Raw genomic sequence first — 27,770 nt, forward strand, 5'->3', positions numbered from 1 at the left:
ATTTTCATTTTTGGCTTGGATTTTAAAGAAACCTGAAAAGTTTAAGCATATAAATCCCATTAAATTTTAATGAAACTTAGACATCTAGCTCCCAGAAGAACCTTTGAAATCCTGGCCTGTTTTTCTTTTCTTTTCTTCCTTTTTTTTTTTAGCATCGACAAAGCCACCAAAGTAAACTTGCTGCTATAGGGTACTGTTTTATGAGTGGAAAATAAGAACTGAAATATACTGCTAAATATTTTTAGGGTTTTAAGTGTCTTGTCACTCATCCAATTCAACCTGAAAAGGCTTAACTCTCAGCATGCAAGTAATCCCATTGAACTGGAACTGGAATGCATTTTCTCATTTCTTTAAAACTGCATAAATCTTGGCAAGATGAGTATTCACAGTATTTACACTACATCTTGGAAATACTTACTAGTTCTGATTTGAAATATGTATTTAAAAGTACAAGGAATACCTTTGTCATAGGACTTTATCAAAACTTCTGTATTGAAATACAATAGAGTGGCATTATTTAATGTAAAATGATAAATAAAATAATAAAGAAATCTGTGATTGCTTAACTCACAATGTTCTTTCTTGTTCCTCCAAGCATTGCATGAGCAGAGCAGGCAGTAGGTACTGTCTTAGTAGATTTAGTAGATGGAGGACTCTATCTTAGGCACATTATGTTGTGACAGTTCAAAGTCTGTAACATGAAGGCTTGATCTTATGAATTGAAATAATTCATTAAGACACTGGAGTTTACTGTAAAAGCACCAAAACCTCATCAAATCTGGTTCCATGATATGTTCTGAGGTACTGTCCTCATTTTCTGAATCAGGTACCTGATTATTGACAGCTTTTAAAGAAATGTACCGCTTATATAGTTAGTTTGGTAGTCAAACTTCGTGGTCTGTTCTTCGTCTGCCTGCAGCAAGAATTTTGTAATCTTGCCTTTCTGAAAAGAAAATTTGACATGTAAAACCACCTGTGGTAGGGCTGTGTTGGCCAGCTCAGATCGTGAACTTGGCTGACTGCCTAGTCATGCGAGTGCTAGAGTTGGAGCATGGCAGGGGGGCAGCCATGTATTCAAGGAGAGGATTGAGACAGCGTCAGTTTAGATCATTGAGCTTGCAGGGAGACTGTGGAATCATAAAATGGCATTATATAATGGTAAAATAGTACCATTATAAAATGGTATTAAAAGCTGGTATTTTTAATTTTCATCAAGACAGGTTCCTAACTTGGACTTTGACTCTCTATTGTTTTGTTCTTTGTGTAGTCTTTCAGATCTGTGCACGCCAAGCTGCCATTGAAGTACCTTGAAATAGTTACTGTTGTTTTGGTAATGTTTTGTGGCTACCGTAATTTACTGAGATGTAAAATGTAAGGCAGTGAGTAACAGGTCTTAACAGCAAAAAATTTTCTAGTTGTAGTCTTGTTTATACTTTTTTATTTTGCCATTCTGACAGCTAATCAACGGCATTGGTTGTGAAATATTTTCTGCATGGAAAGATCCCGTGCACCAGTGTGCTGCTCCCGTTGTTAAAAAGCAGCCAAATTATTCTGTCCCAATATATACGGGATGAATTTAAAGAATCTTTTTATACTTTCTTTGCAGTTCATACCATACAACTGTTAACAGTTCATCTTTCCGTAGCACTCTGGGAAAACATAGATGCATACTAGCATTTAAGAATATTTAACGTTACTTAGACTAGTAAGCTTGTATTTTACTTAGACTAGTAAGCTTATATTTTACCCCTTTTTCACTCAAACCAGTGTATTACTACTAATGCTGCGGGAATGTTCAGTGCTTTTTAACTCTCATTCAGTGAAATCTAGAGAGCCAGCACAAAGGCATTTGTTTCTTGCTTAACCTCTATAACTTGTTGTGTTTCTCCTTCTGTATATATAAAAATACATGATTTTGTGCACTTTGATGTCATTAAAATGAAAATGGGTATTTGATTATACACCAAGGAATAATTGGAAATTATTATTTTTAAAGTATGATTTATACAAAATTCTCTAAGCTAAACTTGTTGCTTATCCTGACATATGGATATCTATATAGGTGTTAAAAAATCCTACTATTTTTTAAATTGTGACTGTCCTTGTATTCCAGCTCCAGGGTGCCTGTATATTAAATGTAATAATGCCTCATACCTCACTACATCTTGAGGTCCACCAGCTAATACAGAGGTATTAGAGCCAGCAGTGTGCCCAGGTATCCAAGAAGGCCGATAGCATCCTGGCTTGTACCAAGAATAGTTTGGCCAGCAGGACTAGGGAAGTCATTGTCCCCCTGTACTCGGCACTGGTGAGGCTGCACCTCAAATACTGTGTTCAGTTTTGGGCCCCCCACTACAAGCCAGACATTGAAATGCTGGGACATGTCCAGAGAAGGGCAACAAAGCTGGTGAAGGGTCTAGAGCACAAGTCTTAGGAGGAGCGGCTGAGGGAGCTGGGGTGGTTTAATCTGGAGAAAAGGAGGCTGAGGGGAGACCTTATCACTCTCTACAACTACCTGAAAGGAGCTTGTAGCGAGGTGGGCATCGGTCTCTTCTCCCAAGTAAAAAGCAATAGGATGAGACAAAATGGCCTCAAGTTTAGGTTTAGATTGGACATTAGGAAAAATTTCTTCACCGAAAGGGTAGTCAGGCATTGGAACAGGCTGCCCAGGGAAGTGGTTGAGTCTCCGTCCCTGGAGGTATTTAAAAGACAGGTAGATGTGGTGCTTAGGGACATGGTTTAATGGTGGACTTGGCAGTGCTAGGTTAACGGTTGGTCTTGATGATCTTAAAGGTCTTTTCCAACTGAAACAATTCTATGATTCTATGAAATTTTGCAGGCACATACTTGCTCATCTTTACACTTCACTGCTCTTAGTGCTATTTATTACTATTGTTACCTAGCTGGTGGTGGTTGTTGTTAATTAGATATTTAGTAATTAGACTAATACTTGTCTCTATGACTTTCTCCTCATTAGTACAGGGTTCAAGGTCTGTCCCTCTGGTGAAGCCTCTGTACTGTTTAATTATGACAAAGACCTTGCTCTAAGCTACCTGGGACTCGTCCCATATAAAGGAAGGAGACATTTTGCCAAGCAACACTCATATGTATTTCTCTGAGTAGCTTCTAATGGCTAGAGAAGCCTGGCTAGGGTCGTGCCTTGTGAAATGATCTTTTCGGGTAGTTTCTTTTGGATACTGAAAGGACGGATGCTTTGACATCTGAGCTGTACATGATGACATTATCCGATTATAGTCTTGGTGCATATTTTCATCAAAAGGCTGCAGATGATGATGACTAAGTCACCATTTACTGAGTTGTTGCAATATTAAAGGGATATCTTTGCAACCATCTCAGTCCCAAGTTAGAGATAAGACAGAGCACAGGCATTCCTGGCAGGGTGACTCAGCCTTTAAAAGGGTTGTATTCTTTCTTTTTGCCTACACTAGAGCACAATAGGGAGTCATCTGGAACCTCTACTTGGTTAACTCAGGGGATGGTAGATTGAAGAGGACTTGGATGAGGGGATAGGAGATGACCTAAAACTCATGGGGAAAAAAATGGTAACTCTGAGGTATGTAGGTATACTCGTGCAAGTTTGCATGAGAAGTCTCTGCTGGCATTAGGTTCCACTAGTGAAAGCACATGTTTGTACAGAAATATGGATGGAACAGAATGGGAGTAACACCAGCAGAAATAACACAGCTCTTTCTCATTCTCTCAGTGAAGCAGTAAATGCTGTGATGACTTCTTTATCTCATGACTTCAGACAATTCTGGAGTCTTAAGAAATATATGACAGAATCAGGATATGACAATGGAAGAGGTGAAGGAGAAATCTCCCAGATCCTGGATATCTTACATCCTTTCAGCACTGCAGTGATAAATAAGAGACTGTTGGAGCCTGCAAAAGACATGTGAGCTAAGAAGTGATCTCATGTTTCTTTCAAGGGATGTGAATGTTTGTATTCTCCTGGTACCATGGTTGTGTGTAACAGACAAGAGGAAAGAAAAAGAGGCCTTGTGATACAACATTTAGGAATAAAGAGCTGAAGAAGTCCAATTCTATTTGGATAAATCATTTACTTATCTTCCAGCCTCTACGTGTACTTACTTGTTTACTACCCCTTTTCTAAATAGGGCATTTTGCCACGATTCATAGTCTCAATTTAATGGACAGTTACAACAGGGATATCCAGAGAAACTAAACTTTGTTGTGACCAAGTTGCTTCCAGTCACCTGGCAGCCAGAGCTGTGGTGACGACAAGACCTGACTTAATTTTTGAGAATTTCATGAAAATGAAAGCTGTGGTCCTTCCACTGAAGGGTAACTAGCTTCATTTATATATGGGGTTTTTTTTCGTTCCTTTGTTGCTGTGCGGTCCGAACTGTTCTGTGGTGTGGATGCTAGTTTTAAGAGTCTGAAAAATCTCTTGAAACTAATTTCCCTTTGTCTTGGCTACTACCTCCTCCTTCTGTGAAGCCTGGATTTAGATCACTGTAAAGCAAGTAGATCTGGAAACTGTAAAGAAATGGTGTATTCTATCAAATTCCTATCCCATTTCATCATCCTTTTTCATGAATGCTTCCAATAAGGGAGCATTGAAAGAGGTATCCTTAGAATACAGGAGCAGGGAATACTTATCCCTTTATTTTTTTCACTAAAAATAAGAATCTCGTATTCCAGATCTTTGATACTTCCATGCATTGATTTATTATTTCAAGTCTCAGTTGACAATTTTAGCCTGTACGGTTCCCTAGGTAAACCTTCAGGTTTGGTTCGTGGTTTTCAACTCGCAGGATTTTTCTCTTCACACATGTGTTCAGCCAGCCTGCAGAATATACCTTACTTCACTGGTAAGGGCATCTCATTATCAGCATAGTCTTGCTCTTTGATCTTTTGAAAGCAGTGGTAATAACTAAGTGACTGGAGGTCATGAAAGTGCCCATGAGACTAAGGCTACATACTTTGACTCAAATGTAGGGTTAATGAGGGCAGTGTTACTTTTATGTTTAGCAGGAGCTTACCTGTCTCCAGTATGAGAGAAAGTATGCTTCAGATTCTGGCAAGAACTGCTGGCCTCAGGTGTCTAAGTGACATGATTTCAGGCCTCAGCTGTTCTCCAGACAGAGACATCTAGTAGGTAATTCAGATGGTGCATAGTATTGAAGGTCCTGCAACAGATTATCTTCAAGTGTGCAATGAGATACTCTTCTCTCTCCTTATACTTAGTCTAATGCATCTCCTCTGAGGTATGAGTAATTTGTATGGGGTTTTGAAGAAATACTTTTGCTCAAATATTTTAAATGAACATTGTGTCAACAGGCAGGAAGGAGGACATCTGACTCTGGGTTTTGTGTTGGTTTCTTTACCTCCTCTGTGTTTTCTGATTTTGTTAGCAGATAACCTCAATAGACAGCACTCGCACAACAGTAACAAATTTTTTTCAAGAGACTATTAATGTACACGAGGGAACATCCATCAACTACAGTAATAACCATAAACAAGAGCAAGAAGTGCTAAATTTGAATCCCAAGAAGGCTCCAGCTTAGACTTCTTGCCCAGATCATTCCAGTCACCCGGGATCAGAAATGAGTCCTCCTCTCACATACTATGGTACAGGAGGGCTTTAAGAAACTGAGGGGTAGTGTTGCACTGAAGATTGATAGTTACAGTTTAGGCACTCGTGGTATTATTTGGAGTTAGCTGAACCTAGTTAACCCCGCCCCCCCCATCTGGTTCTCAATCCCTGTGCCTATTCTACCTGATATATACCCTTGTAGAACTGGACCAATCCTGTATTGTTTTTTGTTCACTGTGTCAAGTATCACTACCTCAGATGACCTGCATGCTCTTTACTTGACAGCCAGTGAAATGCAGCTGTTCCCTGAATTTCAGAGCTTGCTGTTCCCGAACAAGACATTAACTAGACTGATTTACAAGTTAATAGAAAGATGTTTCTGACTAATCTAGCAGCCTTCTATGATGGAGTGACTGCATCAATAGACAAGGGAAGAGCTACAGATGTTATCTACCTGGACTTCTGTAAGGCCTTTGATACAGTCCCCCACAACATTCTGGCCACTAAATTGGAGAGATACGGGTTTGATGGACAGAATGTTAGATGCATAAGGTATCGGCTGGATGGCCATGTCCAAAGAGTTGTAGTCAATGGCTTGATGTCCAAGTGGAAACCAGTAACGAGTGGTGTCCCTCAAGGGTCCATACTGGGACCAGTACTATTTAATATCTTCATCAATGACATAGACAGTGGGATTGAGTGCACCCTCAGCAAGTTTGCTGATGATACCAAGCTGAGTGGTGCAGCTCATTCATGTGAGGGAAGGGATGCCACCCAGAGCAACCTTGACAGGCTTGAGGCCCATGTGAACCTCATGAAGATCAACAGGGCCAAGTGCAAGGTCTTGCAGCTGGGTCAGGGCAATCCCCAGTATCGATACAGACTGAGAGATGAATGGATTGAGAGCAGCCCTGTGGAGAAGGACTTGGGGATGCTGGTGGATGAAAAATTGGACATGAGCCAGCAATGTGCACTTGCAGCCCAGAAAGCCAATGGTATCCTGTGCTGCATAAAAAGAAGCATAGCTAGCAGGTTGAGGGAGGTGATTCTCCCCTTCTATGCTGCTCTCATGAGGCCCCACCTGGAGTACTGTGTCCTGCTCTGGGGCCCCCAGTACAAGAAAGACATGGACCTGTTGGAGCGGGTCCAGAGGACGCCACAGAAATGATCAGAGGGCTGGAACACCTCTCCTATGAGGAAAGGCTGAGAGAGTTAGTGTTGTTCTGCCTGGAGAAGGCTCTGCGGAGACCTTATTGCAGCCTTTCAAAATATAAAGAGGACTCATAAGATGATTGAGAGAGACTTTTTACTGAGGCCTGTGGTTGACAGGACAAGGGATAACAGTTTTAAACTGGAAGAGTGTAGGTTTAGATTGGATATAAAGATGAAATTTTGTATGATGAGGGTAGTGATACACTGGAACAGGTTGTCCAGGGAAGTTGTGGATGTGCCCCATCCTTGGAAGAGTAGAAGGTCAGGTTGGACAGGGCTTTGAGCAACCTGATCTCATGAAAGGTGTCCCTGCCTGTGGCAGGGGGAGGTTGGCCTAGATGATCTTTAAGGGTCCTTTCCAACCCAAATCATTCTAGGATTGTTTACTGTATTTCTATAGCAGTGCCTGTTTCAACATTATAATCTAGACATGAAACAATCTGGCTTTGTTACCTGTTCCATAAAAGATCTTCCTGTTAATGCTGTATGCATGTAATCTTCTTCTATAGGTTTATGCTGTAACAAATTCTGTTGTAAGTGGCTTTTATATCAGCTTAAGTGGTAGGAGAGTCAATCCTCAGGACAAGCATCTTCACATTATAAGACAAAGATCCTCACAGATCACATTTCAGATTCCTCTCTGACATGCTTTTGCAATGCCATATGAACCCGTCTTCTGTTTCTTCTTTGCTAAAGGGAAATAAAACTTGAAATAGTTGGGCTGGAATTAATCTTCCCTGGCCTCATACATCTGAAAATTAGACATCTCGTCTCCCTCCGTAGTAAAGGGATGAACAAATGAAATAACTTATCTTAGTCTTGTACGAAAATACATATATCTAAATATGTATCTTCAGATAGGCATGTCTACACAACGGTTCATCCTTTCTGTTTCTCCATTGACTGTTGAAGGATTTTAGACAGCTCGCTTACCATTAGTTACATGAGCTGAGATGAATGTGATAATTGTGTTATTCTTAGATGACAATTCATTCAGGAACATACCTTGACTGTTTGTGATATTTCACGAGGAGGATAAATATCCTTTCTAGGTTTATCTAAGTGGATCTCAAACTATAAGAACACATTATGAGCTTGATAGTTTGTGGTAGTTTAAAAGTAGTTTTGATAGTAGCAAAACGGTAGTTCATTCCATTCAAATTCAGATAACCCCGTCTGCCTAAATAATGCTTGAGCCTTTACAGGCACCTTTTCTTTGATAAAGGTGTTCTGAATGTACCTATGCCTAATTGAACTCTTCAGTGAGTGCTTGAGAGATGCTCCTTATTCCCACCTCAGAATAATTGGACGCTTGCTGGTTAGTAACCAAGAATGGAGTCCATATGGAAGGAAGCAGACAATAGCTGTGCTGCTCTGAAATGTGTTCTCCACATGGATTCCAGAACTCAGGCTCCCTCCCTGCCCTTATTGAATCCTCTATTTCCAGCTTGTGTATCAACAAAAGAATGAAGGACGATGCTGTGCATTGTGCTCTCTCTATTTTAGAGGAAGGGAGGGTATGAGTCAGTGGGAGCCAGTGCTCTGTCAGTTCCAACTTTTAGCAGAATTACTTGGTCTCAGGTACATAGGATTCATACACAGCAAGCAATTTGAGACAGTTCAAGTGTAGGCTGCTTTTGAAAGAAGTCTGTTCTTCTGCACCTTTCTCTCTATCAGCACCTGTGTCGAAGGGGCGGCACCAGGGATGAGATCATGTTGATCAACATAACATGATACAAAAAAAGAAAAAAAAAATTGCTTTGCAGCTGGACCTCTTCCTTGATCCTGTTAATTTTGTAGCCTTGCAGCCTTAGCACGAGCCAGAAGAGGGGAAAGCCATTACTTCTGTGTTTGGTGGCAAATCTTGTTTAGATAAGGCTGTCATTCGACAAGTGCTTTAAGCCAAATTGTAGAACCCATATGAATGGGATGTTTGAAGCCATTATTGAGAATGAATAAATTTTTTTACTGCTTTTATGAAGAATAACTTTCAAAGTGGTTCACTTTGGTGTATGGAGTTGACTCATGATTTTTATTATCTGCTGCAAGAGTATATATAAAAATGCCTTTTGGGTATGTAAATATGAATTTTATGAATGAGGAAAGAAACCTTTATATGTGTCATGTATATTTTCAATACAGGTTTACAACTCAGTCCAGCTTCCACTGAAAGCAAGGGCAAAAAATTATTGGTTCAAAGTGGCTTTCTAAAACCCTCTAGTATTTTAGGTATTGATTCTACAAATCATCTGCATAAACCAGCTTATGTCTATGACAGGCGCAGTGACATTACTTTTGTTCTTTCTTTGATATTTTATCAATAAATTACAGGTTTTACAGTGTATAAGAAGTATACTTTTTACACTAGCATTTCAACATGGTGTCTAAGTGTCTGGAAATGAATATAAAATTATAGCTATTTGGGTATTAAAAACTGGGCAACTATTTTGGGTTTGTCACCATATCCTTGGGTAGAAAGGTACAGGCAGGTGCGTGAGACATCTATTGTGTAGCAACTTGTTTTTCTTTGATAACTTGTTTGCATGACAAAAAGATATGGTTTATCAGATGAGTTTAATATTCTAATCTTCTGACTTTTTTCTCTTTAGGTTGCAGCAATCTATAAAGATTCAAGTATTGGAAATCTTATAAATATAGTTATTGTAAAATTAATTGTAATTCACAATGAACAGGTAGGAAAAATAAATATTAAAAAGATTTCTTTATAATAGAAGAAACAAAATACATGAATTTGCATTGTACTTCCAAAGTTTAAAATTTTTTTAGTTTTAAATACAAAATATTTTCTTTCACTATAAAATTTTGTTTTAAAATAGGAGACTAAATGTCAAATGTGAGGTTAACTGCAGAGCCTTTATTTAATGCCTGCATTTCCCCATCTCTCTGCTAGCACCTCCTGTTGACCTAAATGGACATAAATCAGATACTGTATGAAAGCTTATGGCATAACTACCTAAAGTGTGGTTATACGCATGGAAACATGATAGGGAAATGACAGCTTTTATAGAGGGTTTTGATGGAGGGTTTTCAGCTCTAACAACTGTAGTATTTTAAGACTGTAAGAAATATACATTTTTCAAATACATGTTTTATATTTATTTATCATAAATGTCATGCTTTTTTTTTTTAATATTTAACACATGGTGCATGCTCACATACGTTGATTAAAATAATGGATTCTCACGACTGATGACTTGTAGCGAAATTAAGACCTGATCTTACAAACCAATCTGTGTGAGTGAACTTATGTGGAGGCCTGTTGACTTGCTTTCCATGCACAGTCATTGTTTTGCACATTAGGGGCACAAATGACAAAGTAATAAGTGCAAATGCATGACTATTAAAACCCTTCTTTGGTTTTTTTGGCCATTTCTTGCTTAGGAAGGACCAGCTATCACTTTTAATGCAGCTACAACTCTTCGTAATTTTTGCTTATGGCAGCAAGCACAAAACACTTTGGATGATGCACACCCTTCTCATCATGATACTGCTGTTCTTATCACTAGGTACAGTATCTGAAATAGCCATAATTACTCAGCTAGGTGAGACAAATGCTTCAGGTTCTTTTTTACAACATCATTTTTTAACCATTCCACTGATATTGTTCATAGATAATTGAAGTGAATAAAGACTATCTTGCACTCCCCAAACCACTGATTATCAATACATGAGCAATTACTCTGAGAGTGCTATGTTGGTAGCTAACCATCTGATGAACCTTTCATTAAAGATGATGGAAATTACTTAGATCTGAAATTGTTACACGGAAATGAAGTCTTTAACCATTGTACATGTATGTGAAAGGGGCGGGGTTTTGTACATAATGGAATCAGCTGAAGGATGCAGTGATGGTCAGCTGCTGATAGCCCAGGTGTAATTAGAACTACCAAAAGCTTACGAATGGAAAACATTTAAATTTTAGTGTATATTCTTCCTGTACACTGATTGCTTCAGTGAAGGTTCTGATGTTCATTCACTGAAACATATTCTCTCTTTTGCTATTCTTTTTCATTATTTTTTCCCCCAGTGTTCAAGTTGGACGCACTCCAGCACTTTAAACTGTTTGATATTTGTCCTGAATTTTACATTGTTATTTTGGCAGATGGTCCACTACATAAGGTAGTTTCAAGTATATGGCAATCTGCACGTTTTTCAGCAGCATTTCATGCTTGATCTATCTTCTGCATTGTAGAGAAATAACAGTATTTGAATTTTTATTCTTTGCAAGCTAGATAGAAAGAAATACTGTGAGCTTAGTCTGGTGAATTTAAATTGCATCTTTCACTAGAATGCAAATTGTTTGAATGGACTGTAAGATTAAAAATCGAGGATCAGATTTGCAATTGCTGTAAATAATATAGCAAAAGTGAAATACTTTAAAAATGTTCTTTTATTTGCCGTAATAATTTTGAATAAATCTTTTCCTTCAAGGGAAGATATCTGCAGAGCTAGAGAGAAGTGTGATACCCTTGGTGAGTTATTCTTTTTTAATCAGTATGATTTTATAACAGAAAATATGTAAGAGGATTTCACTGTAGGGAGAAAAATCAGTTAGGAGTAAATCAGAAAATAGATGCAAAATTTAAGTCACGCAGACAAAAAAATCAACTTCTCAATGCTGTTCTGCCCTGGCACATACTTTGGTGCCAGGTGGTTGCTCATTTTTTGTAAGTTTGCTGCATAGTTGAGGCATGACTTTCAACTCAGGTGCCATAGTTTATGAAGTCACTCCTTCTGCATGAAAATTCATTCTGTTAAGCTTTTATATAAGGATTCAATTTTGCAGGTTTAGCAGAGCTAGGTACCATGTGCGATCCACTACGCAGCTGTTCTATAAGCGAAGAAAATGGATTGAGTGCTGCTTTTACTATAGCGCATGAGCTTGGACATGTGTAAGTACCTATTTCCCAGCAGGTAAATTTTTTTTAATTTACTTTGGAATATGACCACTTTCCAGTGAAGGGCTCTACGTTTCTAAGAGGGTGCAGTCTGCTACGTCCTTTTAGAAGAGTCATTATTTTTCCCACTTGCAGTGAACCAGCTCTGGCTACCACCTAGAGGTAGAGAAATTGTGAATTTTATAACCTGGTTGGTATTCTGAATTATGGGAAATACTGGCCATACAGCTGTAATCTGTCCTTTTGTGATATGAACTGGTTGGGACACTGGGACAGATATCTTAGATGTGCAACATAGTCCTGTTAACTCCAACTGCATTCTAGCCCTGATAGGAATTTTTCTTTAAGAAAAGACAATTGTTAATATAACGCAGAAATATTCTTCCTTGTGTTTGATCCTTTCAGAATACAATAGAGTAACACAAAGAGAAATACTTTACACAGAAAATAAGAGGAGATGACAGCATTTTATTTTATGAAGCATACCTCATCAGTGATGGCAGAAAGGTGCTATACTCTAGCTCCATGAGGCATGCCACAGTGTAGGTAACGACGACATTACAGAGCTCAGTAGCTAGCTTGTTGATTTTCATGTGCCTGGAAGTTCATTTAGATAAATGCCATTTGTCATGGTATTTAAACTGAGATATAAAATAAGACAACGTATTAGTTGCATAAATAGGATGTTGATGTGCTCTGTAGTTTGTTTTTGTTATTGAATAGTAAGAGTTACGATGTGAATATCGGGGTAATATGTTATGGACAGTCTAGTGAAGGCCTGCATATTCAGCTGAGGAGATGGGTTGTTTAAATAAAGTGGCATACTCCCAAAACACTGGGATTTTTCTGGTGGGCTAAAGAACTATGTAATTGTAAAATTCTTACTGGGCCCAGCATTATATAATTAGGAGCATTTTAGAAAAGGAGAGGATTTTGTAAGGCATTTTTAAGATATCTATTGCCATAACGTCAGTCATATTAAGTCCCATTAAATTTTAAGGCATTTGCAAACTCAAAACTCGGGCATTTTGCTGCTACAACAAAAAGACTTTCAATTAATTATTGCTGAATTTGTTTTGGAGTTTGTCTGTTTTGCTTCTTAGATTTAATGTGCCTCATGATGACAGCTTTAAATGTAAAGAAGCTGGAATTAAACACCAATACCATGTGATGGCTCCAACTTTAAATTACCATACAAGTCCATGGACCTGGTCAAAATGCAGTCAAAAATACATCACTGAATTTCTTGAGTAAGTACCAATATAATGTTATGCATTTTTTTTTTTTCAATTTCATGTCTTTATCAGAAGTATTTTAAAAGTATTGCTTAAATACCAATTTTCTGTTGTTGTTTAAGTTTGTAGGGCCTCAGTCTTCCAGAGAAATAATTTTTGGATGATTCATGACTTTAATAAAGTTGCACTCAACACGTAAAGCTGAGAAGACTTTTTTTTTTTTTTTTTTTTTAACTATAGTGGTGTTGGTTATTGATAAACTCTGTAGTATGATTTTAGTAGGTAAAAACAGACAAACTTTATTTTAGGAAGTTTTTATTTAAAAAATAAGTGGTAGGTATAGTTTAGGCAATACCATATTTTTTTCCTGTAAGAATGTGAAAATGAGAAATGACAGCCATAAAGCAAAAAAAAACTTAAGCCTTTTTTTGGGGGATATAATGCAAAAGCCAATAAAGGAAAATCAAGTGATCTGGTTTATTTTATTTTTAATTAAAGGCATTATAGAGGCAGGTAGGCATGCAAACCCATAATTCCACTGAGATAGGCAGGTGTAAGTGTTGTGTGAGTAAGCTCCCAATGAATTAATTAGGACTGATTTATTCACATTTTGTTCCTGTTTTTACAACAGTACTGGTTATGGTGAATGTCTCCTAGACAAACCAAGTGGAAGAATATATGATCTTTCCTCTCAGCTGCCTGGGTCAATGTATGATGTCAACAAGCAGTGTGAACTTATGTTTGGTCTTGGGTCACAAGTGTGCCCGTATCTGGTGAGTGAGCAACACAGAGTCATGCTCAATCTGTACTAAAAAGTTACTGAAAGGTAGGTTTGAAATGAAATCTCAGGACTTCTGGTTTTAGAAGAATTTTATCCTGAAATGTGTCAAAGTTCAGGTTCTATTTTGTTGAAGGGGGAAGAGTTCAGTGGAGAGCATTGCAGCTCCATATGCTAGAAATATATAGAATTAAAAAGTGGGATTAATTCATTTTGATTTGCACATCTGTGAATGTGATTATAATTCCTTTAAAAGATCTAAAGCTGCATAAATTAAGGCTTTCTGCAACTACTGAAAGGGAATTATTTCAACACTTTTTACAAATGTTTTCACACTCTAGCCCCTATATTACATTAACAGGTCTTTCTTATCTGCTTCTTTTAGTGCTTTTTACAAACTTATAACTTTAAAATTAATATATTAATTCAAATATTTGTTCCAAATGTTTGGTCCAAAGTGTAGATTCCCTCTACTTTTGTCAATGTGTCAGAAAATATTTTCAAGGCTGTTAGAATGTACATTTTCTATACTTAACCAAAAATTTATTTAAAGCAAAACTGGGATCTGGAAAGAGAACTTGAGTAGATTAATGAACTTAAGTTGTATTTTGAAAGCTTAATGTGTCCAGTGCAATATAAAATAAATAGAAATATAACGTTATGACTTCATTACTGTTGAGATGTCACGCAGTTAGATTTTGGACGAACTTGTCAAATACCTCTGCTAGTATTGCATGGCTTGTTGGATCTGTTTAAAGGAGAGAATTTAAGATCAGATTCAGACTGGATTAAGAGGAGCTGTTGGTGAGCTAAAGTGTTGTTTAGAAGGAGTCACGCTTTATGGGAATATTATAGCAAAATAAAGGGCGATTCAAAGATCTGAAGACGGTGTTACTGAAGACTGCTTTGTAAATTTTTGTAAGCCATAAAGGTTATTTGTCCATTAAGTCTTTTAACAATTTGAAAAGGAGGCTTTCTTCTTAATTTTCTAGTCAGTGTATTTTTAAAAATAATTCCAGTTAGCATCCTTATCTGGGGACTGTACTCAAACTGTGCTGCACAGTATCAGCCGTAATCTCTTACATGCTTTTTTTATTAAATTTTCTACTGAAATTCAGTAGAAAATGAAGTTATCTATTACTTCTACTGAGATCAGTTGCAAATACTCCACATTCCTGCCTTATACAAAACCCATTTTTTAGTTGTTTTTTTTTTGGTTGGGTTTTATCTGTGAAAAATTGTAGTACTAATAGCAAACACTAAACTCGCATAGTATGAGAAAACAATATAAATATACCAACTAATTTCTTAAATGGCGTTACAGGTACAACAAAGGTAATCTTGTTTTCTTTTTAGAAACAATGCAAGCGCTTATGGTGCACAAGCACAGAAGGTGTTCACAAGGGTTGTCGTACTCAGCACATGCCTTTGGCTGATGGAACAGTTTGTGGTGTGGGAATGGTAAGCCTTCACATATTTCCTGGTACTTGCATATGGCAAAATAGTTGATGTAGATAAGAAAGATCAGTGCTTGCTGTGTGGCAATACTGCACCTGTAGCACACTGATTGCGTAAACAAGTATCTACCTGATTTTACCTGCAGTTTCTCTTACTCCTGTAATGTTGTGACATAAATAGCATAGGTTGTCTGTTCAGAATAATGATAAAAGTTTACAGATGCAACACTGGTTAAAAATAGGTGGAAGACCTCAGGGGAAAGTTGCCGTCTTCCCTTCTGTTTGAAAACTTCAGATCCTTCATAACAAGTTGGGTTTTTTCCTCATTGGTAGTGCTCCAAAGATGAATTTCCTGCAAAGACGACATCCCAAAAGTGTGTGTCCCCCAGTTTGTCTTGCTGAGGCTGTTTCGCTGAACCAAAATTAATTAAGTGCGAGTGACTTAGATACAGGAGTACACCTCTTTGGAAAAAGGGAGTCTTTGGATTAGTATCCTGGTTCCAGTAGATATTTGTGCGTTTTATCTGTTTCAGACAAAGTATGAACAGAATGAAACTGCGTCAAGGGAAATTCAGGTTGGCGTTAGGAAAAGGTTCTTCACTGAGAGGCTGGCTGGTCACTGGAACAGGCTCCTCAGGGAAGTGGTCATGGCACCAAGCCTGTCAGAGGTCAAAGAGCATCTGGACGACGCTCTTAGTCATATGGTTTAGTTTTAGGTAGTCCTGCGAGGAGCAGGGAGTTGGACTTGATGATCTTTATGGGTGCCTTCCAACTTCCTGCTTGAGATATTCTATGATTCTACGAAAGCATCTATCAGTACCTCTTCATCTACTCTAGTAGATGAAGTGTGTGGCCTTAGCCACGTATAACTCACACTGATATTCTGTCTTCGCTATTTTAACATAATTCAGGATAGTTGGATCAGTTCAGTGCTAAAAACTAGGAGCTCTCTTCTCACTTATACCCTAATATGTAGGACTCTACCTGGCTGCATGAGGTATGAATTGAATGCTTTGACACATAAGAAAAAAGAAATGGAAGCTGGACTTCCTACACCCTGCTCATTGGTTCATTTGGTAAAGAGTGCTTGGGTGATGAGAGGTCAGCTCACTACTTCCTCATCTGGCAAGTTGTTTTTGAGTGCAGATCTTGATCTCTGTCCTCTGACGATATAACCTTTCTTGGGCTGTCCATAAGGGTTATGAATATCTAATTGGTAGATATAGTTAAGGCACTTACAGAACCATGATAGAAGCAGAAGCAGTGGTGGAGGCTAGTTGAATCCAGAGGTATCAGTGAAGATTTGAGGGTTTTAGTTTTGGATTTGTATGTAGTTTGGGAAGTGAACAGAAATTAGGTGCTTGAGTTCTTTGCTGATCTAGTCTTTGGTTTCTCCATGTCTCAGTTCACCACCAGCAAATAGAATTATTTTCTTACCTGTCAGGGGATTGTGAAACTAAATAATTCAGAGATTTTTGACATGATGCAATATGATAGTGATTATCTTAAGTATGGCTGGTTTATAATGTTGAACTTCTTTTAATAGTAGTGTGCTTCGGCAGCTTCAGGGGCTGTGGAGGTAATGTTAATTTTTTATCTTTTGATAGTTTTATAGGTTCAAAGACGATTAAAAAATATCTGATCTAATTTCTGTGTATAATAGGCTGCTACATTTCACTCAGTTATTACTAAATTTCCATCAATAACTTCTAATCTTTACGGATTTTTTTTTTTTTAAATTTTCTGTATTTGGTAAGACAGAAGTAGTGAGGAATTTGAGAATACTGTCTTAATGGATAACAATTTAGTGGGTAAACTGTCTTAAAGATTTTCTTTCTCTCTTGCAAGATTAGGAAAAGTTATGTGAAGGTTGCAGTGGAAGCTTTGCTTTATTAAATCCTATGCATGCAGCTGGTGTTATAATGTTTAACCCATTTTTGAGTCAGTCACTGATCAGAAAGGAAGTTGATCTTTTATATAAACTTCTTGTGTAATCTTTAGTTCAATTGATTTGACTCTAATTTGCCAACATCAGAGGACTTCTTTTATATAAGAATACAAAAACCTATTTTATGCAATTAATGCAGTGAGACCAGTTTTCTCTAGGAAGTAAAGAGCTAATTACCATCATTACCTCTGAAAGATGTAAGAAAGAACAGCAATTAATCTGACAAATTGTCATCTGTTCCTGTCTAAGGGACAGCTCCTTTCAAGCTCAGTCAGCAAGTTTCTGTTGATGTTAATGGGAATAAAACATGGTGACTAGTTAATGTAATTAATATTTGTCGGCAAGCTAACTAAATTTACATTTGGCGTTTGCAGCATTATTGCTGTGATGAATACAGAAAAGATCCATGTAAGGCATATGTAATTTTAGTATCAACTTCTTAAGCTTAGATTTGCCATATGAGTTTATTTTCACAGTAATCTTTAGTTTTTCTTCAGGTTGTGTGTCTGATTAGTGGGTCTTGCTCTATGGACTGCTCTAACAGTCCTTGTATCTTCTTGTATTTTGGGGAAGGAAAGATAGAAATCTAATAATATTAGACTTTTAAGTGAATGAGCAAACAGCTTTTCCTGAGTGCCTGCACTTCCTGATGGAATATCTTCGTGCCATATGCAGTCTATGAGCATGTACGCATTTTGAAAGAGAATTGTGTTTTGTGTGTCTCATGGTGCACACGCCTGTAGAGCTCAGTGGCTTCTTAATATAGATAATATTAGTAGTAGGCACGGGTAGCATTTTCTTAAAACATTAAAGGGAAAATTCAGCCTAACATTTCAGTGTCTTACAGAGAATAAAGAAAATATTTCCTTGGGAATTTGAACATTTCCTGTATTTATTCTATAGATTTAATATTATTAATTATCTAGAATTAATATTACTAAAATAGAAAACTTTAACTTTTACTTCAATTTGCTATCATCAAGTCAAATTTATTTGAGCTGATCAATCTGTACTTTGTTCATCCTAGAGTTACCTGCAAAAATGAATTATATTTGCTTGTTGTGGCTTCTGCTGAACTATCTGAAAATTTCTCTTCACCTCCTGTTTTTATACATTCTGAGTGCTTAAGTTTGACAGTAGCCTAAAGGTAGCAATTCTGCTGTGTCTGAGAGCAGTTTCTCACTCCATTGATATTCATGTTGTGTCTCATCAGTTCAGTTGCTTTTTGTTTGCCTATTTGGCTTCACAAAGATCCATAGGAAATCTAAGCTTCTGCCAGCTCTTCTAACATCCCACAGACCTTCCCTGAAGCACAGGATGCAGCCTTTAAATTCTCTGGCCTAATTGGTACTTCAGAGACAAAATGATAGTAAATGTACCTAGACATGCCATATGTAAACATTTACTAGTTTTGCAGTGGTGAACTTCTACATGCCATAGGACTATGTTAATTATTGCTTCAAAGTGTTTCTGGTGTTTTTTTGTGAGAGATATTATGATTCAAAGGTATACATTCCTGGATTGTCTTCCTAAATACGATTATGTGATATAACCAGAATATGAAGTTTTTATTAAAATGTTATTTTTATTGTGTAATGAGGCACAATGGCATGAAAAATATGAAATGGTTAGTGCCTTTTCATGTCTTGTCTTTGTAATCAAAGTTACCATGGCATTATATTCAGAATTAAGAGCTATGCTGTATGATTAGGCTGAGGTAGCCTCCTCAGTGGATGCCTCAATGAATTTCATATATACAATTGTAATTTTTGTTGCTATGGTATAAACTATATGTACAAATTAAAAACATGATAAATCACAATAAGGAAAGTATTTATATGCTGCATTGAGGAACAACATGCCAGAGGAGGCTGCTATGTATTGCAAGAGGTATAAAAGAGTTATTTTTCATTAGGACAGAAACTGGAATGCTTTAATTGGCCCAGTTTCCTTCTCTTAACCGTCGTAATTCTTGTTGCCATCGTGTTCCAGGTAGGAGTTAATTTGATGGATGTTTAGGAAATGTGAGTGACTTAGAGTACATCTTTTTGCCCCGCTTCCTCTTAGGTTTTCTTGTGACATTCTAGTAAGAAATTTCATTGTGCTTTGAAATTTCTGCAGGCCAGCAGGCTCTTGGTGTTACCTGTTTGAATTATGTTTTCAGTTGCTTTCTTTTCTTTTATTATCTGTTTCTTTTATTTTTTGGGAGACTAATCTATTCAAGGGTTTCTGTAGTGAGGAATTTACTTGCATTTGTACTCTGGGATAGTACAAAAGATTTCTCCTCACCTTCAGCATAGGAAGTTCTTGGGTTTTTTTTCCTTTCTTTTTGAAATTCCAGAAAAGAAGTGAGTTTGGAGAGTGATTCAGGTTTTGGCATCTTGAATATCTTTGTTCAGATTTAAAACAAAACAAAACAAAACAAAGCACCACACAAAACACAAAATAATGTTAGTAGGTAGATTCCCTAGATTCACTGGATTTGTTCATAATTTTAAATCTACAGGGTACCAGTTTTCACAGTGTGGTTGATGTCATTCACGGAAAATACTTAATCCCATTTTATGGAGGACCTAATTAAAAGTAATAGCAAGCTATTAGTATTATGGAAAAGAAATATTTACACTATTGTGTGTAGCTAGATTGGTTGCAAGCTAACTGATATACTCTCCTTACGCATATCCATCTCCAACTTACACCTGGCTCAGAATCATGGCTTCTGTATAATGAAGTGATGCAGTTTTTTGCAGTGTAGTTCACATGATATTCCAGTAATGGTAACTCTTTTGTTGGAGTTGGTGATGCACATCTGAGCCAAAAAAACCACCTCCAAAGAAGAATCAAAGAAAATGGTGAAACCATCTATCTTCTAGGAGTGGCATTCTCAGAAAAGTCTTTTTTTGCTATGAAAGTAACAGTAAAAACACCCAATAAAGTGTCTTTTTTTATTATTATTTTTTGAGGCACTCAGAAGGGTTGCAGTATACCAATATGCCCATATTCCATTGATTCTTTGGACATTAGAAGGGAGAAGTAGGAGGTAGCTATGTGATTCTGACCCAAACTTTTCCATGTCCTGAAGCTATCCCAGTGTTGTACATAATGGCAGTTTGCTACTTAAACACTACTAAAAAAACAAATGTCAGAGAAGTCTGGGAAAAGCTGTTTAACGGCAAGAAGGAATCCACATGATACAAATAACAGTTTGATTGGAAAGCATGTGCCTTGTGCGTGTGTGAGAGAAATGTTTATTACTTCTATTCATTGTAGACATATATTGTATATTGAGCTAGTGTCTCTAAAAAATATCTAGAATAGCTATCGAGTGAATTAAGGTTTCATCCTAGTCCCTTTATAGCCACAGAAGGAGAGGGATACAGGGACAATTGAGAATGTGGATGCAGACCAACAAAGGATTGCTTTGATCAGTACAAGAAGTAGCAGTCTCTGCTTCTGAGGTATGTTTGCTGCTCTTCAGTTGTAGGTTACTACCCGTGTATTGATTTCTTTTAAAAATCATTGCGTTGCTTGAATACCTCATGAATGTAATACATGAGGACAGTTAATCTGAAAGAATAATTCATTATATGTATATATATATGTAAAATAAGTATAAAAAATTTGGCTGGATATTACCAGAGTTGGGTGATAGGGGGGTATGTTAACCATCTGGGAAGCAGCAGCAGATCTGATCTTTTGAACTGTAAAAACAGAGTAAAGTGTATTTAAGGGCTCAAACCAAGAATTTTTGCTATAAACTGGGATTTTTGTAAATTACTTTTCTGGTTAGATGTGATTTCAGAAAAATTAAAAGTTTTCCATGGGAATAAATCAAGGGAGAAATAAAGTATGTAGATTGTTTTAATGAAAAAAAAATGAAAATGTTGAAAAAAATTATTAAAATATTGTGGGTTTTGTAGTTGGTTAATGTCATCTGAGTTACAAATGCAAGCTTGTCTGAGAAACTGTGCTACAGAGATAGAGACCTGAGATGCCATAGTTATAACTTCAGTTAGACATTTCTCCAAGCTCTATTTCTTCTGTCTTTTACTAACCGCCCTATTTTCACTGTTATATGCTCTAGAACCCACTTCTCATCTTGGTTCTTTGAGCAATGTGCTTTCTTGTCTATGTGTATTACAGGAAGAAGATGGAGAGCAGGCATAGGTCTAATGTGCAGCAAAATGTTTCCTTACATCCACCTGCAGCAGACGAGGCAAAGAGAGGTCTGTAGCAGGACATTCATTCAAAGGAATGAATGAGAACACCCCATAGACATAAATACGGCCAGAAGCAACAGCTCTGAGATCTGTGGACTTTGGCATTCATCTGAGTGGGTCTTCTTATCTTCAGTCTCTGCTCATGGGGTTATGTGCTGAATCTATGTAGCTTCTAAGATTTGTACTCCTTTCCCAGCTCTATGTGATTGAAATCTTACTATGCTCAGACCTCAGCTACAGGCCAGATGCTTCATAGTGAACTGGTCTTGTGCTGCAGCACTGTGTTTAGTGTTTATCTGTTTTGTGGCACCAGCTATGCCCATTTTTCTCTCCCGCATTCAGTCCACTACAAGTTTCTCTTCCTGTGCTATTCAGTGGCTCATTCTCAGGGCCCTGTCTGGATATCAGGAGTGAAGAAACTGTATTTTATAAGGCAAAAAGAAATCAGAACAATGAAACTGGATATTTGGGAAGCAAAATACAGACCATCGTGTCCACTTCTGCAATGCTTTGTCCTTTTCATTTTCTCTTCATACTTGTCTTCAGTGTTCAGCCATGTTCCTTCCCTTTAGAAGCACCAGTAGCTACCGGCAACATCCATGGAAACATGGCCTCAAGCTGCGCCAGGGCAGGTTTAGGTTGGATATTAGGAAAAATTTCTTCACCGAAAGGGTAGTCAGGCACTGGAACAGGCTGCCCAGGGAAGTGGTTGAGTCCCCACCCCTGGAGGTATTTAAAAGACAGGTAGATGTGGTGTTTAGGGACATGGTTTAGTGGTGGACACAGCAGCACTAGATTAACGGTTGGACTTGATGATCTTAAAGGTCTTTTCCAACCTAGACGATTCTATGATTCTATGTTGATGTCTGGAAATAGATGAATAGTTTTTCCTGAGCCTCCTTTTCGGCAAGGCTACACAGGGCTCCAACGCGTGAAACTGTGTCCTCATAAACTGAGCATCTGTGTTTCAATCTTTGCCCCAACATCTTCAAAAACCATGTGTATCTCTGGGAGTAGCCTGGAAAATACAGACAGTAAGAGTGAGCTTGGAGTCCTTTTCCTGCTGTCATACCAGGCTGTGTATGAAGTACTTGATTTCAGAAGAACTCTAGTCCTGTTCTGCATGCATCTGTCACTCTCCTTGATTCAGTCGAAATCAAGCATAGTCTGGCAATTAGCGCTTTAATAATTTCTTTCAAAATTGCTTTCCTGGAAAATTTAGCAAGTTCAATAAGCTATAAGATAAGTTGGAGTACCTGAAATCAGTTTATCAAATCATAGTTGAATCCATAAGTAAGAGTCAAACTGCTTATTGTAAGCAGGTGATTAATAAATACAAATCTGGGTACGTGTTGGTTCATTGATCCCAAATTTGAACCATTAACCCTCCCTCTTATCTCTGAAGATATAATAATTGCATGTGGATTTGGGTCAGAATTTCTGCCTTTTTGACAGAAAATCAGCTGTTGACTTTGGCTAGAGCAGAATTGCCACTTGCTGCAATCAGTATGTTTGGAATTACGAGTGATATCCACTTTACATGATGCATACGTTATATTTGCCATAACAAATGTAAGAAAAAAAATTGTTAGTAATTATATTTAACTTTACCAAAGTTCTGTATATCGTAGTATTCTCAGTGAAGCAATGATTCAAGCAAGCACAGAGGAACATCTGGAATGCGTCTGGTGCTGGAGTTTTCTACTGTGACTTCATCATGTTGCTTCTGTAGGAATGCAGCAGAATAATAACTGAGACAAGCTTTTTGAATAAGCTATTAAAATCCCAGATGTGAACATATGCTTTGCATTTTTATGGATCAAAATAATGCTGTTGTGGGTATAAAATTTCATTTTACCACTCTGTCTTTTCCTGAAATCTCCCTTCAAGTTATTGTAAGTGTTTTTGTGGGTGGAAGAAGAACCTAAATTCTAGGTTGCTGTCCCACATTTGGATGCAGTATTCATTTTGTGAAGGGGGATTTAGAATCTTCAGCCTACAGTAGTAAAAAATTATCTCCTAAGATGCTAATGACAGTTCTTGGAAAGGCAAGGTCTTAATATTTCCTCATATTTACCTTATGGCTGCACTATGTAAAAGTCTATCTTTTATTGCTAGATACTAGATGCTAGGTACTAGAAGGTTCGGGTACAAAGGTACCCTAAGGACATCTTGAAAAAAGTAATAAAAACTAACAGTAAGCACTGCAGTGAGAAATCATATGCAGATATGCGGTGGAATAAAGGTGTCTTTTTGGTGTTAAGTTAAAGCATTAGTCTTAGCATCAAATGAGTGATTATCTAGCCAATTTGCTGGATGATTTAAATGGTTGTATGACAAGATAGATCTAGCTTTTGTTCTGTGTTTGCTTTGGGCTTGAAAATCACCTTGAATGGTCCTACTCTTAGAGGAAGGCATTCAGGGCTTGAAAGATATGGCCCATGTGCCAGAGTCAGTGTGATGAAGAATTATACAGGCAGGCAATTTTATCGGCAAGTTGGATTAGGAACTCGGGCAGAACTCAGAAAGGAGAATCTGATTCTGTGACAAATTCCTGTTTTGAGAGCAAAATGATTGTTAACATATGAGCATAAGTATCAATATAATAAAAGCATATACTAATTAGGAAAAAAATGCTTCTAGGAATTATTTTATGCAGTGATAAAACCACTGAACAACATTTGAGTTTTGTGTCATTCAGGTATATTCAGAAAGATTGCACACATCATTTCTGTGTGTTCAGCAAAATTTATGTTAATTGGTAGTTCCTACAATAAATTTCTAATGTCATAGTAACTCTTGAGAAATTCTATGTAACATTTAAATTAGTTTTAAAAAGGGGTGGAATCCTTGAATTATTTTCTTCTGTGTATCAGAGATTCTTAAATTGGTTTATGTGCCAGAGACTTTAGTTACCAAAACCCTTTTAGGCTTTAAGGTAATTCAAAGCTGTTTTGTGTCACAGAGAACAGAGAGGCAAAGCCTAAGCTTCAGAAATAACAAGCAGTTGAGTTGATATAATCTGTTCTGATGATTTTAGTGACTGATCCATGTATGTACTGCAGGGAAAAATGGAATAAGCCGCTTCCTGTCAATACGACTAGGAGAATCCCCCCTGACAACAAACCTAATGATCAGTCTAATCCTGAGTCTGCAAACAGTCATCTAAAATAAAGAATTCTCTCTATTGTGTGTGAGCACTGACCCCATGTAGTCCATCCTGCCCAGTGTCTTGTCTCCAGATGTGGGCAGTCTTTGATGCTTCAGAGGGTGTTTGGCATCAAGGACAAAGTTGAGGGCATTATTATCCACATAGAAGTCAACAGGACACATAGTGCTGACATTATAGTATCTTGTAAATATTCTATTTTAGTGTGTAAACTGGTCCACTATGTTGTGATCAAATATACCACTTGGGATTTTCTAAAGCATACAAGTGAATTAGAATTCCAACTGCCATAAGTCATCAATAGGATTAGTGCTGGTAATTCCTGCAGGTTCTTTGGAAAAAGTCACACATGCACCAATCACAAGATTCTCATTTAGACATTTTAGTTGTGTACTTTTTGAGTAACCACTGAAGTGGATAAATATTTGCAGAGTCAGGGACTTAGTAAATACTTAGAAACAAGAGATGGATCACTTGATTCTTCTGAAAAAAATAGCTAGTAATTACAACTTTCTATAAATAATAACAGTTTACATATATGGGGTGGTGAAGTCTCATAACTGACATGACCACAACAGAATAGTCTTGCAATCTTTGTCGTCTTAATAAAGTAAATCCCAGCAGATGAAATGAAAATTGCACCTTTATGTAAGTTTTTAGTTGAAAATAGGTAGTTCTTCAGCAGGAATGAATCTGAAGCAACACAATAGACATTGCAATGTAGTATCTTGCTCTAAGAATTATTATTTCTTTAAATATTAATTCAGTTTTAATGGTAATAGTAAATTTGTTAAATTCATAGTAAATATAAAATTATTGTAAAGTACAAATAAATAAAAATAAAAAATAGTTTATGCCTATTGTGATAGGTGTGACAGTCTGAGTTTAAGCTTGAATCTATAGCATTATCTTGATTTAGCATTATGTTGCTTTAGCATAAACAAGGTCATAAATGCTTGAAAATTTGTGTGCTTTTCCCAAACAATCCCACTAGCTTTTTTAGCTTTCAGAATGCTCAAAACACCCTGAATTTCTTGGTGGTTTGTTATCATACCTTTTCACTTTCTGTATCAGCATGAATTCCCAAATTAAACTGGAAGAATCTCATACATGCAAGACAACTGTAAATCTATTTTTGAAGTTTGTGCATGAAAACATATGAGGAATTCAAGATCAGGATTTTGAGATTCTTATATAAGCATTTGAATAAAGTGACAAGACCTAAAGATATATTCAAGCATCCAGTAGCTTTCATAGAGAGCAAAGAACTCTAGACAGCATTTTTGAAAATATGACTACTGAGCAAGATATCTTAAAGGAATTTGAACATTTTAGAAAATGTCCAGACCCAGATTAAGACCAGTGAGCTCTTAAATTTTGTTCTTTCTCTATCTAAAATATACAGTAACCTTTTGCTTGACTTACAAATTTTATTTTGTTTGTCAACTGCACAGCACTGCCGGCATGGAATTTGTGTGAGCAGAGAAATGGAGACACGTCCTGTAGATGGAGAATGGGGACCATGGGGACCTTATAGCTCATGTTCAAGAACTTGTGGAGGTGGAATTAAGAGCACCACCAGACTGTGTAACAGACCAGAGTATGTTTTTTATTGTGGTTTACAGTAGTGCATAACGAAGATATTATGACAATGGATTGGTTCAAAACAAAATGAAGGTATTGTGGGTTGTGCGAATTAGTTCAAAGCACCAATTAAAAAAATGCTTGTTTTGGCCATGTTTGAAAAGAGAGGTAAGTCAACAGACTGTAATATGCAGAGAACTTTTAGATTACTCGTCTCCACTATATCATTCATATTTATAGATATTTCTAAAGACTTGTTTTGGTGAGGTCTTATTTCCTAGCTTTACTCTAAATACTGATGGTTTCTTTAAACATTGAGATGCTTTCTTTGGAGTAAAAGCTGCAAAGACAATTAGATGTATTCCCTGGTCATCTTTTTAGTGAAACACTTGATTTGCTTGGATTTAAGGCTTTTTCGCAACATCACCACCAGTAATGCCCACAAGGAACAATGGTTACTGCAGAGTCATTTACAACTTACCTTTATAATGAGAAACTTCCATTGACTGAATAATTCAATGTGGATTTCACTCTCTGTTATAAAAGTCAATGAGAACTTTACCCTTAACTTTTCCAGAAGCAGAACCATAGCTCCAGCCTGGGTAGTTTCAGGGTTTTTCTAGGAAGTCATGTCATCTTGATATTATCAGTGGGATAAATGAACCTCAATCAAAGAACCCCAGGTTATTTTATTTTCTCTGTTGAGTAAGAGGCAGTAGACTAGTTTCCCATTAGATATGCCTCTGTCAGCCTGTAGTAACTGATAGTATCAATATGCCATTGATTAATTCTTTTTTTTCCTCCCCAAGAACCTGCTAATACTGAAGTATTGTGTAGCAGGGTTTATAACAGTTAGGAAATGTATTTTAGACTTTACAGTAAATGGGCTGTTTTCCACAATTTTCCCTTCTTAGTTCTTTTGATCCCCAAACTAAAACCGATACTAGGACTACAGAAAAGAGTGTGTCAGCTCCTAACTCTGTCTCCTTTCTTTGTCACACTGTAAAATAATAATTTCAAATTACTGAGGGAGGTGCTGCTTCTGTAAAAACAGTGCTGTAATCCCAGGGAAGTTGATGAAAGCATTAAAGTTAATAATGCTTTTTCCCAGGCAAAATAATTATGAGTGTAAGGGAAATAAAAATGTAATAGACATTAATAAACATCAGTAGCTTGATTACCACCTTCCTCAGCAGTAGTATTTTACATGGACTTTTTATTTTCTTCACATGGGTATAAACGTATACATAGTGCAACAGAAGACAAGACTGTAAGAAAGTCGTTAAAAGATGGCAGAATGCTGTGTGAGGTTTTCATCTTTAGATCAGTGGCTCAAGCCACTTCTCATGGAAAACAGCAATTTTAGAAACTGAGCGTGTTTTACATTTACCTTTTTTTGTTAGACCAAGAAATGGAGGAAAGTACTGTGTTGGCCGCAGGATGAAATTTCGATCATGTAATACTGATTCATGTCCAAAAGGCAAAAAAGATTTCCGGGAGCAGCAGTGCTCTGAATTTGATGGCAAACACTTTAACATCAACGGTCTTACGTCTGCTGTTCGCTGGCTTCCAAAATACAGTGGTAGTAAGTAATTATAAATTTTTTCAATTAATGAAATAAAAATGTTACTTTCATTAAAGTTTTAAAACAGACAAGAAACCTGTTG

General features: G+C 37.1%; 1 protein-coding gene across 1 annotated transcript in view; it reads left to right on the top strand.

Moving 5' to 3' along the window:
• Window positions 1-27,770, top strand: part of ADAMTS20 (ADAM metallopeptidase with thrombospondin type 1 motif 20) — a gene marked incomplete at both ends in the record, with an annotated part of 101,454 nt that overhangs the window by 22,445 nt on the left and 51,239 nt on the right. The window contains 9 exons of the mRNA XM_082311351.1: window positions 9,403-9,486; window positions 10,196-10,320; window positions 11,246-11,286; window positions 11,601-11,706; window positions 12,816-12,962; window positions 13,579-13,720; window positions 15,082-15,186; window positions 25,974-26,119; window positions 27,507-27,688. Of these exons, the coding sequence (XP_082167477.1) occupies window positions 9,403-9,486; window positions 10,196-10,320; window positions 11,246-11,286; window positions 11,601-11,706; window positions 12,816-12,962; window positions 13,579-13,720; window positions 15,082-15,186; window positions 25,974-26,119; window positions 27,507-27,688 (1,078 nt within the window). The remainder of the gene's footprint in view (window positions 1-9,402; window positions 9,487-10,195; window positions 10,321-11,245; window positions 11,287-11,600; window positions 11,707-12,815; window positions 12,963-13,578; window positions 13,721-15,081; window positions 15,187-25,973; window positions 26,120-27,506; window positions 27,689-27,770) is intronic.

Source organism: Platalea leucorodia (assembly GCF_965183815.1).
Source record: "Platalea leucorodia genome assembly, chromosome: 4".
In the NCBI taxonomy this organism is placed as follows: Eukaryota; Metazoa; Chordata; class Aves; order Pelecaniformes; family Threskiornithidae; genus Platalea; species Platalea leucorodia.